This window comes from Solanum verrucosum, unplaced genomic scaffold (assembly GCF_900185275.1).
Source record: "Solanum verrucosum unplaced genomic scaffold, falcon-dt-bn FXZP01000268.1, whole genome shotgun sequence".
In the NCBI taxonomy this organism is placed as follows: domain Eukaryota; kingdom Viridiplantae; phylum Streptophyta; class Magnoliopsida; order Solanales; family Solanaceae; genus Solanum; species Solanum verrucosum.
In genome coordinates this window covers 4234690-4250729 of record NW_026019957.1, presented here as the reverse complement: position 1 = coordinate 4250729, position 16040 = coordinate 4234690, and the positions used below count along the sequence as shown (strand labels likewise).

Genomic DNA, 16040 nt, shown 5'->3' with positions numbered 1-16040 from the left:
GCTTTTCAGACATCCTAGGACACTTAAACCTAGTGCTCTGATACCAAGTTTGTCACGCCCCAAGCTACCCCCAAGACGCGGACACGGGACCTAGGACCACAAGTGATCCCAAGCTAACCCTGCTGGCATGATCATGAGCATACTAAAGAAAATAAACTGATGCGGAAGCTAATTCATAATTAAATCTGAAAAGATGGGGAATACCCATATACTATAACTGAATATATCAAATCTGAGAGTTTAAAACAAAAGAAATATCAAACTCAAATACTAAGCTGAATCTAACTATGTCTGAAAATAGCCTCTAACTGACTAGAAATGTTGGGACATGCCCCAACTAGATCTAGAAAAAAACTGAAACTAAGACTAAAAACGATAAAGATAAACATGTCACTAGTCCTCGAAGAATGAGGACTCACCACTGATGCTGCTGAACTGAAGATCGAGAACCGATCTAAGCGTGATCTGGATGCTGAGAACCTGAACTTACATCACGGGAAGATGTAGCGCACGTATGCGTCAGTACTTGAAAGGTACTGAGCATGCAGGATAGAGTAAAGCTGAAATAACATATAACTGAACAAAGCATACTGAGCAATGAAATAATTTGAACATGATATATATACTGAATACTGAGCTAACTGAATGCAATGACCAATTTATAACATGCTGACTGAATACTGAATGAACTGTAAATGTGGTCAATGCAATAGAGTCTGACTGAACTGTGGGAGCTACTAATAACCGACATAAAACAACATGAGCTAAATGTGGAGTCCGATGTATACGCCCCATCAAGAGGACCTAATATACCCTGCCAGAGGTATAGAGGCATGCTGGCGTGATCACTAAACTGATGTTGCCCACAGAGGGGACTTACACCTACGTGGCTCGTAGTTCTGGGACTATATGGGTACGCTGAAACCCTAGTCCAACTCGGTATTATGCTACTCCCAATGAATTAAGTGGTTAACTGGTGATGACTGAATTTCTGTAAATATTGGATAGCTCAAAACTGAACATGCAAACTGAGAATGCAACAATTAATTTGATAATGATGCATTCATAAACTGAGGCATGTATAACTGAATATATTATGACTGAAATACTGAATAGCTTAAAATACTGACATGTAGATACTCATACTTGAAAACTCCTTTTTAGAAAACAATATTCTGATCATTGATGCCTTGGGAAGTCATACTGCATAAACATTGATGGTATATCTAGATACCATACTATTCATACATTGATGACCTACTCAATTGTCAAACTAATCATGTTTTAGAAGCTCTTTCTCAAACTCATCTTAACTTTCTCAAAAACTCAGTTTAAAACTCAAGTGTTGTCTTAAAGAAAAGCTTTTCATGATTTATAACTCAAAATAGGGTTTATGTTGAAATATACTGATAATGTGGCATAAAACTGGAGCATGTATATCTGAATAACTGAAATATCTGACCTAGCATGTGTAATTCAAGAACTAATGAAATACATAGCTAGGGTTCTGAAATTTATGTAAGAAACTGAGCAATAACATGATAATCTGATTTGGAACATTTAAATAACTAATTCATGATGATCTGTTGAAATTCTAGAAACCCTAGGTCTGTTCATAATCATGGAATCAAGAATCTGACTAAATTCTAGGGACCTAATGGGCGAAAGGAACCCACTAGTGAAATCCCACATACCTGGTGACGAAATCCACGGAGAAATCTTTTGATTTTGGGGCTGGAACTGAAGAAAACTTGCTGCGTTCTTGAACTAGGGTTCTTGACTTCTTTTCTCCTTTTAGCGTTCTAATTCTTCTAAGTTTGATTAATGATTTGACTTAGGTAAGTTCTAGTTATGTTTCTAAGCTTAAACTAATTAAAACCTCATGATTTAGGGTCTAAACGACGTATCTTAGGGGTTAAACGAAATAGGAAAAGACCAAAAGACCCCTGAATTAACTGCTGTCGGAGTGATCTACGGATTGGACCTACGGGCCGTAGGTCAATCTACGGTCCGTAGATTGCGTCCGTAAGTCAAGCCTGTTCGACAGACCTTCACTAAAACGAGTATAACTTTTTACTCGGAGGTCGGAATTTAGCAAACTCAGTGGCGTTGGAAAGATAATTCAATTATCTATCTAACCATAGGTTATGGGACACATAATTCATTTTGTGCTAAGAGTTATGACCATCTGAAGTTGACCCATCAGAACTTTCAGCTAACTGGCTGCTAACCTTCGATCTATGGTCAGACCTACGGACCGTGGATCGAATGACGGTCCGTGCTGGTCAACCGTAGTTCGGGACTGAAGCTGGGCTTTTGGGGCATCGATCCACGGACACGAACTACGGTCCGTGACCTGACTTACGGACCGTAAGTCCGGCCGTGGGTCAACACTTAGCCAAATTTTCTGATTGAGTTCTGGGGAAGTTTTCTGTCACAAACCACGGACCTGCAGGACGGACCGTGAGTCCATCTACGGTCCGTGGATGGTGTCCGTGAGTGCCACCTGTAATACCAGAAATCTGAAATCTCTATTTTCAGATACGAGGTGTTACATTATCTCCCCCTTGGGACCATTCGTACTCGAATGAAGACTAATCTAGCTGAAATAGAGGGAGAAGGCTGCAATCCCTACCACTAAACACTGAGAACTGAATTTCTGACTGAACTGAGTTCCAAAAACATGCAAATACGCTGAAAATGCAAGTACAAACTGAAGGAACATGATTCTAAGACTGAATTTTCGCATGAATGACTGAAAAACTGAAGAGGAACTATTACCTCAAGCTGGAATGAAATCGGAAGGAAAGAGGTGAGGATACTTGGACTTCATGGCTGCTTCTGCTTTCCAAGTAGCTCCCTCTACTGACTGACTCCTCCACAAAACCTTGACTGAAGCGACTTCTTTATTTCTCAACCTTCTAACCTGACGATCGAGAATCTCAACTGGTACATCCTCATAAGAAAGGCTATCTTTCACGGCCACACTTTCTAATGGCACTATGGATGCTGGATCACCCACACACTTCTTCAAAAGAGAAATGTTAAAGACTGGATGCACTGCTGCTAAATCTGCTGGCAACTCTAACTCATAAGCCACTTTACCAATCCTTTTCAAGATCCGGTAAGGGCCTACATATCTGGGACTGAGCTTCCCTTTCTTGCCAAATCTCATCACCCCTTTCATAGGTGACACTTTCAAGAAAACCCAATCATCAACTTGGAACTCTAGTTCCCTTCTTCTCACATCTGCATAAGACTTTTGGCGACTCTGAGCAGTCTTGAGTCTATCTCTAATAAGTTGCACTTTCTCCATAGCATCAAGGACCGAATCTGGTCCTATCAAGGCTGTTTCACCTACTTCAAACCAACCAACTGGAGATCTACATCTACGCCCATACAATGCCTCATAAGGGGCCATCTGAATGCTGGAATGGTAACTATTGTTGTAGGCGAACTCAATAAGAGGAAGGTGATCATCCCAACTACCCTTGAAGTCGATCACACAAGCTCTCAACATGTCTTCTAAGGTCTGAATGGTACGCTCTGCCTGACCATCCGTCTGTGGATGAAATGTTGTGCTAAGATTAACCTGAGTACCAAGACCTTTCTGAAATGACTTCCAGAAATGAGATGTAAACTGAGGACCTCTATCTGAGATGATAGACAAAGACACTCCATGCAACCTCACAATCTCATTAATGTAAATCTTGGCGTAATCCTCCGCCGAATCTGTAGTCTTGACCGCCAAAAAGCGAGAAGACTTAGTAACCCTATCAACAATCACCCAAATGGAGTCATGGTGTCTGCGAGTACGAGGTAAACCTGTGATGAAGTCCATGTTGATCACTTCCCACTTCCAAGTAGTAATGTCAATCTCTTGAGTCATACCTCCTGGTTTCTGATGTTCTACCTTGGCTTGCTGGCAATTTGTACACTTAACCACAAAATCTACTATATCTCTTTTCATACCATTCCACCAATAGACTTCCCGCAGATTGCAGTACATCTTAGTGGCGCCTGGATGAATAGAATATCTGGAGTTATGGGCCTCTGCAAGAATATGTTGTCTCAACTCGCCCACATGAGGAACACATAATCGACCCTGGTAGCGAAGCATACCATCTCCCCCTTGGGAGATAAACCTCCACTCTCTGTTGATGGACTGTACCCTTGAGTTCAATTAATATCAGTTCGCTGTCTTGCTTTTCCTAAACTTTCACTACTAAAGAAGATTCTGATCTATTCTAGACTATCACACCACCATCTGATGTGTTAGTAAAACTAACTCCTAAGAAAGCAAGATGATGAACATCTTTTCTACTTCTTTCCTTTTTTCCTTAATATGTGCTACACCACCCTCTAGATTCACCTCTTTCTAGCCTTAAGGTAAGAGATAATCAACATATAGGTACTGAGCTACTACCCTTCTATTCTAAGACTGGCTCGTTTGGAAATTGGAACTGAACAACCCGAATTCTACAATCGACTGAGGCATGACAGAACTGAAACCAATCCATGCCTAGAATTATATCGAAATCTACCATTTCTAACTCTACAAGATCTGCTGAGGTGACTTTCTGAGAGACTGTGACAGAGCAATTTTTGTATACCCGTCTAGCTATAACTAGGTCACCGACTGGAGTAGAGACTGAGAAAGGTTCTGAAAGAGTTTCTGGGCTAACACTGAACTGGACTACTATGTAATGAGTTACAAAAGACAAAGTAGCCCCTGGGTCTAACAATGCATAAACATCAAGATTAAAGACTCGTAACGTACCAGTGACTACATCAGGAGAATCTTTCTGATCTTGACGAGCCTGAAGAGCATAAAGCCTGTTTTGGCGCTGTCCGCCACCAGTACCAGAAGAGTTACCCTGCTGAGTCGGGCGACCTGCTGGTGCTGCTGGAGTTGTAGACTGAGCCCTAGTATTGTTACCTTCTAGCCCCTTCCTGGCAGAAGGGCAATTCTTCACCCTATGACCAGACTGGCCACACCCAAAACATCCTTCCTTGCCTGCAAGACACTCACCTGGATGGTTCTTACCACACTTTGGACAAGTTGGGTAGGTCCTATTTCCTGAAACACTTCCCTGAGGCTTAGAGCCTGGTACCCTTCTATTCTGATCTCGTCGAAACTGTGGGTGATTTCCACCACCCGATTTCTGTTGAGAGTACTCATAGTTCCCTATTCTAGCTTTCTTGTTTACATTAGCGATTTCCCTAAGCTTATCTCCCTCAACCTGCTGATTGTTCTGATTATTCATACTTTGAGCGAAAGGTTGAACAGTGTTTTGAAACTCTGCATTTGAAACTCCCTGATCTGGGACTAGAGGAAATGTGTTAGCATTCCTTGCATTCGCATTCCTAGTGTTAGCTCTACGGGGAGGCATGATCGCTGAAAAGTAGAACGTCGAGTTAGAATAGAATTAGATCACACCTTACGCACGATAAAAATATCAAAAAAGTGAAGTTTTCCTAAAACAATTCATAGCCTCCCTCTCATTAGATGTGGTACACTTCACACCCATGAAAAGGACTCTACTTAGTGTGGCTTTTCAGACATCCTAGGACACTTAAACCTAGTGCTCTGATACCAAGTTTGTCACGCCCCAAGCTACCCCCAAGACGCGGACACGGGACCTAGGACCACAAGTGATCCCAAGCTAACCCTGCTGGCATGATCATGAGCATACTAAAGAAAATAAACTGATGCGGAAGCTAATTCATAATTAAATCTGAAAAGATGGGGAATACCCATATACTATAACTGAATATATCAAATCTGAGAGTTTAAAACAAAAGAAATATCAAACTCAAATACTAAGCTGAATCTAACTATGTCTGAAAATAGCCTCTAACTGACTAGAAATGTTGGGACATGCCCCAACTAGATCTAGAAAAAAACTGAAACTAAGACTAAAAACGATAAAGATAAACATGTCACTAGTCCTCGAAGAATGAGGACTCACCACTGATGCTGCTGAACTGAAGATCGAGAACCGATCTAAGCGTGATCTGGATGCTGAGAACCTGAACTTACATCACGGGAAGATGTAGCGCACGTATGCGTCAGTACTTGAAAGGTACTGAGCATGCAGGATAGAGTAAAGCTGAAATAACATATAACTGAACAAAGCATACTGAGCAATGAAATAATTTGAACATGATATATATACTGAATACTGAGCTAACTGAATGCAATGACCAATTTATAACATGCTGACTGAATACTGAATGAACTGTAAATGTGGTCAATGCAATAGAGTCTGACTGAACTGTGGGAGCTACTAATAACCGACATAAAACAACATGAGCTAAATGTGGAGTCCGATGTATACGCCCCATCAAGAGGACCTAATATACCCTGCCAGAGGTATAGAGGCATGCTGGCGTGATCACTAAACTGATGTTGCCCACAGAGGGGACTTACACCTACGTGGCTCGTAGTTCTGGGACTATATGGGTACGCTGAAACCCTAGTCCAACTCGGTATTATGCTACTCCCAATGAATTAAGTGGTTAACTGGTGATGACTGAATTTCTGTAAATATTGGATAGCTCGAAACTGAACATGCAAACTGAGAATGCAACAATTAATTTGATAATGATGCATTCATAAACTGAGGCATGTATAACTGAATATATTATGACTGAAATACTGAATAGCTTAAAATACTGACATGTAGATACTCATACTTGAAAACTCCTTTTTAGAAAACAATACTCTGATCATTGATGCCTTGGGAAGTCATACTGCATAAACATTGATGGTATATCTAGATACCATACTATTCATACATTGATGACCTACTCAATTGTCATACTAATCATGTTTTAGAAGCTCTTTCTCAAACTCATCTTAACTTTCTCAAAAACTCAGTTTAAAACTCAAGTGTTGTCTTAAAGAAAAGCTTTTCATGATTTATAACTCAAAATAGGGTTTATGTTGAAATATACTGATAATGTGGCATAAAACTGGAGCATGTATATCTGAATAACTGAAATATCTGACCTAGCATGTGTAATTCAAGAACTAATGAAATACATAGCTAGGGTTCTGAAATTTATGTAAGAAACTGAGCAATAACATGATAATCTGATTTGGAACATTTAAATAACTAATTCATGATGATCTGTTGAAATTCTAGAAACCCTAGGTCTGTTCATAATCATGGAATCAAGAATCTGACTAAATTCTAGGGACCTAATGGGCAAAAGGAACCCACTAGTGAAATCCCACATACCTGGTGACGAAATCCACGGAGAAATCTTTTGATTTCGGGGCTGGAACTGAAGAAAACTTGCTGCGTTCTTGAACTAGGGTTCTTGACTTCTTTTCTCCTTTTAGTGTTCTAATTCTTCTAAGTTTGATTAATGATTTGACTTAGGTAAGTTCTAGTTATGTTTCTAAGCTTAAACTAATTAAAACCTCATGATTTAGGGTCTAAACGACGTATCTTAGGGGTTAAACGAAATAGGAAAAGACCAAAAGACCCCTGAATTAACTGTTGTCGGAGTGATCTACGGATTGGACCTACGGGCCGTAGGTCAATCTACGGTCCGTAGATTGCGTCCGTAAGTCAAGCCTGTTCGACATACAATCACTAAAACGAGCATAACTTTTTACTCGGAGGTCGGAATTTAGTAAACTCGGTGGCTTTGGAAAGATAATTCAATTATCTATCTAACCATAGGTAATGGGACACATAATTCATTTTGTGCTAAGATTTATGACCATCTGAAGTTGACCCATCAGAACTTTCAGCTAACTGGCTGCTAACCTTCGATCTATGGTCAGACCTACGGACCGTGGATCAAATGACGGTCCGTGCTGGTCAACCGTAGTTCGGGACTGAAGCTGGGCTTTTGGGGCATCGATCCACGGACACGAACTACGGTCCGTGACCTGACTTACGGACCGTAAGTCCGGCCGTGGTTCAACACTTAGCCAAATTTTCTGACTGAGTTCTGGGGAAGTTTTCTGTCACAAACCACGGACCTGCAATACGGATCATGAGTCCATATACGGTCCGTGGATGGTGTCCGTGAGTGCCACCTGTAACACCAGAAATCTGAAATCTCTATTTTCGGATACGGGGTGTTACATGCATCGCGACAGTTGAAGGTGCATGAGAGGAATTATCCAACACATGATTTGGAGTTGATCGCGGTAATATTTGCTCTTAAGGTCTGGTGGCATTATCTTTATGGAGTCATCAAGTATGAGGTATCTACTGACCACCGTAGCCTACAATATGTATTCACTTAAAAGGATCTAAATCTGAGACATCGAAGGTGGATGGAGTTACTCAAGGATTATGATGTGACCATCCAGTACCATTCATGTAAGGCTAATGTAGTGGTAGACGCATTAAGGCAAAAAATGGTAAGTATAGGTAGTTTATCTTGTTTGGGTGTGACTAAGCGAACGTTGGCAATGGAAATTCAACATTTGGAGTTTAAGTTCATGCAGTTGAGCATCTTAAAAAGAAGTGGGGTATTAGCTAGCATTGAGGTTAGGGCCACCTTCATGGAGGAGATCAAGGCCAAACAGTTTGAAGATGAGAATTTGAATGATCTTAGAAAGAAGACAGTGATTGGTAAGGCACAAGATATGGTTCTTGATGCGGAGGGTGTGCTTAGTCTTAAAGGAAGAATTTGTGTTCCTAGAGTGGGCGACTTGATTCAGATTTTATTGACAGAATCCCATGGTTTGAGGTATTTTATTCATCCGAGTGTGACCAAGATGTACCAAGATTTGAAGCGACTTTATTGGTGGTCTGGCATGAAGAAAGATATAGCGGAGTTTGTGGCTAAATGTTAAAATTTCCAACAAGTAAACTATGAGCATCAAAGGCCGACAGGTTTGCTTCAGAGAATACCAATTCTGGAATGGAAGTGGGAAAGGATAGCGATGGATTTTGGATTTTGTGGTTGGTCTTTCCAAGACATGGGAATGTATGATTCTATTTGGGTAGTGGTTGACAGATTGACTAAGTCAACCCACTTCATTACGGTCAGAGTAGACTATAATGCGCAACAAGTGGATAAGGTATATATAAAAGAGATAGTAAGGTTGCACGGGGTGCCCCTTTCTATCATCTCAGACCGTGGTACACAGTTCAAATCTAAATTTTGGGGAAACTTGCATGAGGAGTTGGGTACGCACTTCATGTTTAGCACAGCCTTCCATCCACAAATAGATAGGCAGTAATATACCGTGAGTTTACGATATTTTTGATACATTTCACTTAAGAATTGTGTGTGTCTAGGGCCATTTTGTATTAGAAATAATGTTTTATATGTTATGCTTGCAGGAAATAGGCTTGGACGCGGTTGAGTAAAATGGCAGTTGAAATTATGTAGAAGGAGCCACATACAGACATGATCCACAAACCATAGGTCTTTTGACAGTCCCTCAATGGGTAGGCGTGGATGGAGCATCAGGTAGGTCTGACCAAGTATGGAACTACGGAGAAATTAACGAACCGTAGTTTAGCCCATGGGCCATCCTGTACATCCGTTGAATTGGTTCAGAGAGTTGAAGTTCCACTACCTAATGAAAAATCCCAAGTGTGGAGCCACGGAAGAGGACCACGTACCGTAGGTCGACCTACGATCCATCCTGCACGTCCGTTATTGATGATCTGAGAGTGAAGGTTCTAATCCCTGCAGAAAAGTTCTAAGTGTTGACAAACAGAAGGGGACCTACGGACCCTAGGTTGACCCACAGCCCATAGGTCAAGTCGTCGATTGATGTTGCGTTCCAGAAGTTTATTTCCTTATTTTGTTTCCTTTTTGTTTAGGACATGTTTTTCTATAAATAGGGTATGTAAACCTCATTTTTGGGGGTTAGACATTATTGTTTACTTTTAGTTCTTGGTATTTTGTGGAATTAACTTGCAACTTTAGCAATTTGATTTCTGAATTTAGTTTACAAGATTTTACTTTGAAATTCAATTGGAGATTTCAGGTTTCTTCTACTCTAATCATAAGTTCATGAATTCTTCTTAACAAAACATGAATTGTGTTCTTTGAAGCATGATTAGCTATATCTACAACTAGGGTTGTGGGAACCATGAGCAATTAACAACGTATGAATAATAATTAAGTAATTCCTGAATAGTGCTTATGCATGTATTGGTAATTCTTTCGCTTAGAAGTCTTTTTAACGGTTGCAAATGTTAGAACTCGCCTCGTTCCTACTTGCCGGACCAAAGAGGTAATGAATGAGAAAAGAATTAACAACAGAGATTTAGTGGATGCTATATAATAGTCTAATGTCAATTGGTGCAAGGGTGAAAACTAAGTTTTACATTGATGTGATATCTAATCTAAGGTAAATGTAAGGGTTAGTAAAGTATACATGCACAGTCGGACCAAGGTGCATAGTGAAATTCCCTATTTGGAGGACCAATCACTTAGGGATAACTAACTTACCAATGTTGCATGTAAAACACTAGGAAATGATTATTATTATATTAGGATTACCGCGTTAAGTGCTTATGGGGAACACATACACCCTAGTTTCTCTCTCATATTGATAACTTAAAAGTTTGAATCCTGCTTACTTGTTACTTGATCAACAATCTGCTACTTGATTACAAACCCCCCTACAAGTTGGGTTCTTTATTTGACAACGATCGTTTATACTTTTTTAGGGAGGTGTATTTGAGCATATCAAATTTTGGCACCGTTGACGAGGAATAAGGCTTTTGGATTAAGTTTAACTACATTATTGAACTTTAGTCAATTATTTCCTGATTTTACGTTTTCTTTTGTTTTTGTTTTCTACAGGTTTCTACTCTAGTGTATCCCAAGTACACGAAGTCGAGGCAAACCATTGACCCTGTACGATCCAAAGTTGAGCAAAACTTTGAGAAAAATGAATAATCAATAGGTCCAAATCAATCCAACTGGAAAGAATCAAGGTGATGGAGTTGAATTGCAGCCTCCTGTTAATGTGCACGCTCAGGATCATGGTGGTAATCTACTCGGAAATGCTTTGAAGGTACAGAATCCACCAGAACCAAGGTTGCGTGATAACTACAGGGTCGACTTCAACAGTTGAATCAACAGGACCTATTGTTCTCCCTCATCTACCTTCGGGACATACATTTGTGGTGACGAACAGTCTGATGCAAATGCTCACAGCAAGAGGGTTATTTTCTGGTCTAGCTTTGGAAGATCTGCATGGTCACATGGCTAAATTGAGAAGTGTCTGCAAGAGTTATGTGGGACGACCGGAGTTGGATATGAATGTCATAGGGTTGAGAGTCTTCCCTCTATCATTGACTGGAGATCCTGCGGTGTGGTTTTATGAGTTTCCATATAACTCGATTCATACATGGGACCAATTGCATAAGGTGTTCATGGCAAAGTATTTCCCATTGTCCAAGAAGTTGAATCACAAGGACAAACTGAACAACTTCGTAGCAGTTCTTAGGATAGGTTCACGTCATTCATAAGAAGTGTTCCAAATCACCACATAGATGATGAGTCACTGAATGAGTACTTCTATAGAGGTCAGGATGACAATGGTAAGGTTGTGCTTGATACTATTGTTGGAGGATCATATGGTGAGTGCACTTTTGAGGAGATCGCTGAGAAACTAGAGAAGATTTCCCAAAATAATAAGGCATGGAGCACTAGAAAGTTAGACACTGGTAGAAGCACATTTGTAGTTCAAGCCACACCTAGTCAATCAGTGATGATATTCGTGAAGAAATGGCTCAAATGAGGACATAATTGGGTTTGGTACTAAAACATGGGACCAGAGGTGCAGAGAAGGTGAATGTGGTAAACTATATGACTAGAACTCCACCACCACCAGTTGAAGAATGCTACAATGAGGAGGATGCGTATTTGGTGAATAATAAGACTGGGGGTTTTCAAACCAACGCCCAAGGATCCAACTCGGATAATTGGCACCAAGGTCAAGGAAACCAATGTCAGAACTATGGAAAGTATAACAGAAAAGGAAACTATGTATAGGATGGGAACTACAGTCGTGATAACAACTACAACCGAAACAACTATGGTAACAAGAATGAGAGAGTTGGGACCTACGTTCCACCCGGAACAGGGAATCTGGTAATAGAGAAGTTGGGGCCAGTATGTCGCGCGTTGAGGATATGATGCAAAAGATAATGAAGAGGTTTGACGCTACTGATCATAATGTGAAAGAGATGCGCACTGAGTTGTCCAGGATTGGTCAGAAAGTTGATGAACATGCAGTGTCGATAAAGCAACTTGAGCAGCAGTTTAGTCAGTTGTCTGCTACTATGAATACACGCTAATCGGGAACACTTCCCAGCAACACCATCTATAATCTGAAAAATTATGGCATTATATGACAATCATAACTCACGGTGGAAAGTAGACTATTGATCTCCCCATGCCATCTGATGTGGAAAAAGTGGTAGAAACATATGATGAGATTGAAGTTACTGGAGAGTCTAAAAAAACTACGGATAAGGAAGCGGAGGTAACCCAAAAGGTTGTTCCCATGCCTAGACCTCCACCTCCTTTCCCACAGAGGTTAGTGAAAAAGACCGAAGAAGGAAAATACCACAGGTTTATAACTATGTTAAAACAGCTTTCCATCAATGTCCCATTGATAGAAGCTTTGGAGCAAATGCCTGGGTATACAAAGTTCACGAAGGACATGGTGACCAAAAAGAGGGCTGTCAATTGTGAGAATGATGAGAGGTTGTAGCATTGTAGTGCCATTTCTACAAGATCATTGGTGCAAAAGGAAAAAGATCCTGGAGCTTTCAATATTCCTTACACCATCGGTAGGATGCACTTTACAAAGGCCTTATGTGGTTTAGGAGCCATCATTAATCTGATACCATTGTCTATCTACAAGAAGTTGGGTTTAGGGGCTCCAAAATCGGCTGCGATGCAACTACTCATGGCTGATAGAACTGTGAAGAAGCCCATTGGTGTTTTTCAAGATCTCATTGTGAAGGTGGGATCATTCATCTTTCCGGTGGACTTTGTGATACTTGATTGCGAAGTTGACTTTGAGGTTCCCATCATCTTAGGGAGATCATTCCTCGCTACGGGGCATGCCTTAGTTGATATGCAAAAAGGGCAAATGAAGTTCCGACTGAATAATGATGAGGTGACCTTTAACATCTGTAAATCTATGAAGCAGGAAAGTGATCTTAATTCGGTATATGTAGTGAGTCACATTTTCGAAAAAGGTGTTGAATTGTCCAATAGGGAGAAGTTAGGTTCAGCCCTGTGCACAACAAAAGAGCACCATGATCAAAAGTCAGAAAAGCGCAAACTAGCTCTTGGGGATCTGGTGTTGTTGTTTAAATCAAGGTTGCGCTGGTTTCTGGCAGATCCAAGTCCCAATGGACCGGACCATTCAAAGTGAATCAAGTGTCCCCACATGGAGTAGTTAAGTTCGAGAAAAGGAGGGGAACAAGGTTCAATGCCAACCACCGGAGGATAAAAAGATACATGGGAGATTCTGAGAGTGTAAATGCATTGATAGAGGCATGGCATCTTGATGAAGTCTTAGTAATCTAGGTGTCTGCGTCATGCCGCGACGTTAAATTAAGCGTTTCTTGGGAGGCAACCCAAGATGTACAATCTAGCCAACTATAGGTTTTTCTTTTTGATATAGGAGTTTACTGCTCTTATTTTGAAAAAAATTGTAACTCTTTAAATAGGTGTTTTATTTTTGTCTTAGTGTTGGCTAGATATAGAATAGGGTCTGTGTCTAAAAAGTGTCAAGAAAATGTAAAAAGAAAGTCCTAATGGTTGCTACGTGTGCAGGGATGACAAGTTAAATTTGTAGAAAAACACATGTACAGTGGTCTACATACCCCATCGACGGTCCGTTGGTCAATCCACAAACTGTGAATGGCGTGTGTAGATCTCAGGTAAGTCCTTAAAATTTTCTAAGTGTCAAGAGTGACCTACAGACCCTATCTACGATCCATAGGTCGACCTACGGACCGTCGACGGGGTGTCATGTGTCCACAATTAGGGTTTTGTCGACCCGACCCCGAAAAAGAAAGAGCGCCAGCAGTTGGAGGAGGCCACAAAGGCGTCATTATTGGAGGATGATAGGAGACATCAGCGGGCAAGAATTGGTCGAGAAAAGAGGTAAAAAGCCAATGTAATGTCAAGAAGGGCAGAAAGTCACTAAAAAGTACCCAAACATATCCTACCTGACCCTGAGCCTATTACAAGCTAAGAAAGGCCTATAGTGATCCTAGCAAACTAGCTTGAAGAGTCTAAGCAATGAAAATAAGGGCAATCCTATGGTATTGAGCACTACCTGCACTTGAAGTCACTTCTGAGCGTGAGTGTTGAATGAATCCTAAAAAAACTTGAAAGGCATATCTATTGTGTGTGAAAAAGAATTTCTTTTGAAGTGAGGGCACTAGTTACATTGCTGGATAATTTGATACCCTGGTGATTTTAAAAGGTGTATGTTGTGATGTATGTTAGTAGATCTATGTCATGTTTTGATCCGTATGAGTTAGCTTGTTGAGTCTAAATGAAGAGATTTGCACTAAGGAAATAGACTGAATTGAAAAGGCCATGTGATTACTTGATTTTGCATGTCTACTTCTACACAAGTGTCGTTTAGAGTTATAGTGTGTCGCTTGAGGACAAACAACAAGCTTAAGTTGAGGGTGTTGATATACTGTAAGTTTATGGTATTTTGGATACATTTCACTTAAGAATTGTGTGTGTCTAGGGCCATTTTGTATTAGAAATAATGTTTTATATGTTATGTTTGCAAGAAATAGGCTTGGACGCGGTTGAGTGAGATGACAACTGAAATTATGCAGAAGGAGCCACCCAAGGACGTGATCCACAGACTGTAGGTCCTTTGACGGTCCGTCGATGGGTAGGCATAGATAGAACATCAGGGAAGTCTGAACAAGTGTGGAACTATGGAGCAACTGACAGACCGTAGGTCGACCCATGGGTCATCCTGCACATCCGTCGAATGGGTTCAGAAAGTTGAAGTTCCACTACCTGATGAAAAATCCCAAGTGTGGAGCCACGGAAGAGGACCACGGACCGTAGGTTGACCTACGGTCCATCCTGCACGTCCGTTGTTGATGATCTGAGAGTGAAGGTTCCAATCCCTATAGAAAAGTTCTAAGTGTTGACAAACGGAAGGGGACCTACGGACCCTAGGTAGACCCACGGCCCGTAGGTCGAGCCGCGATTGATGCCGCGTTCCAGAAGTTTATTTCTTTATTTTGTTTCCTTTTTGTTTAGGACATGTTTTTCTATAAATAGGGTATGTAAACCTCATTTTTGGGGGTTAGACATTATTGTTTACTTTTAGTTCTTGGTATTTTTTGGAATTAACTTGCAACTTTAGCAATTTGATTTCTGGATTTAGTTTACAAGATTTTACTTTGAAATTCAATTGGAGATTCGGGTTTCTTCTACTCTAATCGTAAGTTCATGAATTCTTCTTATCAAAATAGGAATTGTGTTCTTTCAAGCATGAGTAGCTAAATACACAACTAGGATTGTGGGAACTATATATGAACAATTAATAATGTATGAATAATAATTAAGTAATTCCTGAATAGTATTTATGCATGTATTGGTAATTCTTTCGCTTAGAAGTCTTTTTAACGGTTGCAAACATTAGACCTCGCATCGTTCCTTCTTGCCGGACCAAGGAGGTAATGAATGAGAAAAGAATTAACAACAGAGATTTAGTGGATGTTATTTAATATCTAATGTCAATTGGTGCGAGGGTGAAAACTAATACATACATTGATGTGATGTCTAATCTGAGGTAAAGGTAAGGGTTCGTAAAGTATACATTCGTAGCCGGACCAGGGTGCGTAGTGAAATTTCCTATTTAGAGGACTAATCACTTAGGGATACATAACTTACCAAATTTGCATGTAAAATACTACGAAATGATTACTATTATTATGATTACCGCATTAAGAGATTATGGGGAACACATACACCCTAGTTTCTCTCTCATATTAATACCTTAAAAGTTTGAATCCTGCTGACTTGTTACTTGA

General features: G+C 40.4%; 1 protein-coding gene across 1 annotated transcript; it reads left to right on the top strand.

Moving 5' to 3' along the window:
- Window positions 1–12400: 12400 nt before the first annotated feature.
- LOC125814378 (uncharacterized) lies at window positions 12401–13393 on the top strand. The gene is made up of 2 exons (XM_049493830.1): window positions 12401–12714; window positions 12805–13393. Exons 1-2 carry the CDS (start codon window positions 12401–12403, stop codon window positions 13391–13393), a joined length of 903 nt encoding a protein of 300 aa, XP_049349787.1.
- Window positions 13394–16040: the final 2647 nt, after the last annotated feature.

Bases quoted from the DNA above. Each gene is read 5' to 3' on its own strand.
- LOC125814378 (XM_049493830.1), top strand. From the start codon at position 12,401: ATGCCATCTGATGTGGAAAAAGTGGTAGAAACATATGATGAGATTGAA. The intron at 12,715-12,804 runs GTTGTAGCATTG...CACCATCGGTAG, and splicing joins AATTGTGAGAATGATGAGAG to GATGCACTTTACAAAGGCCT.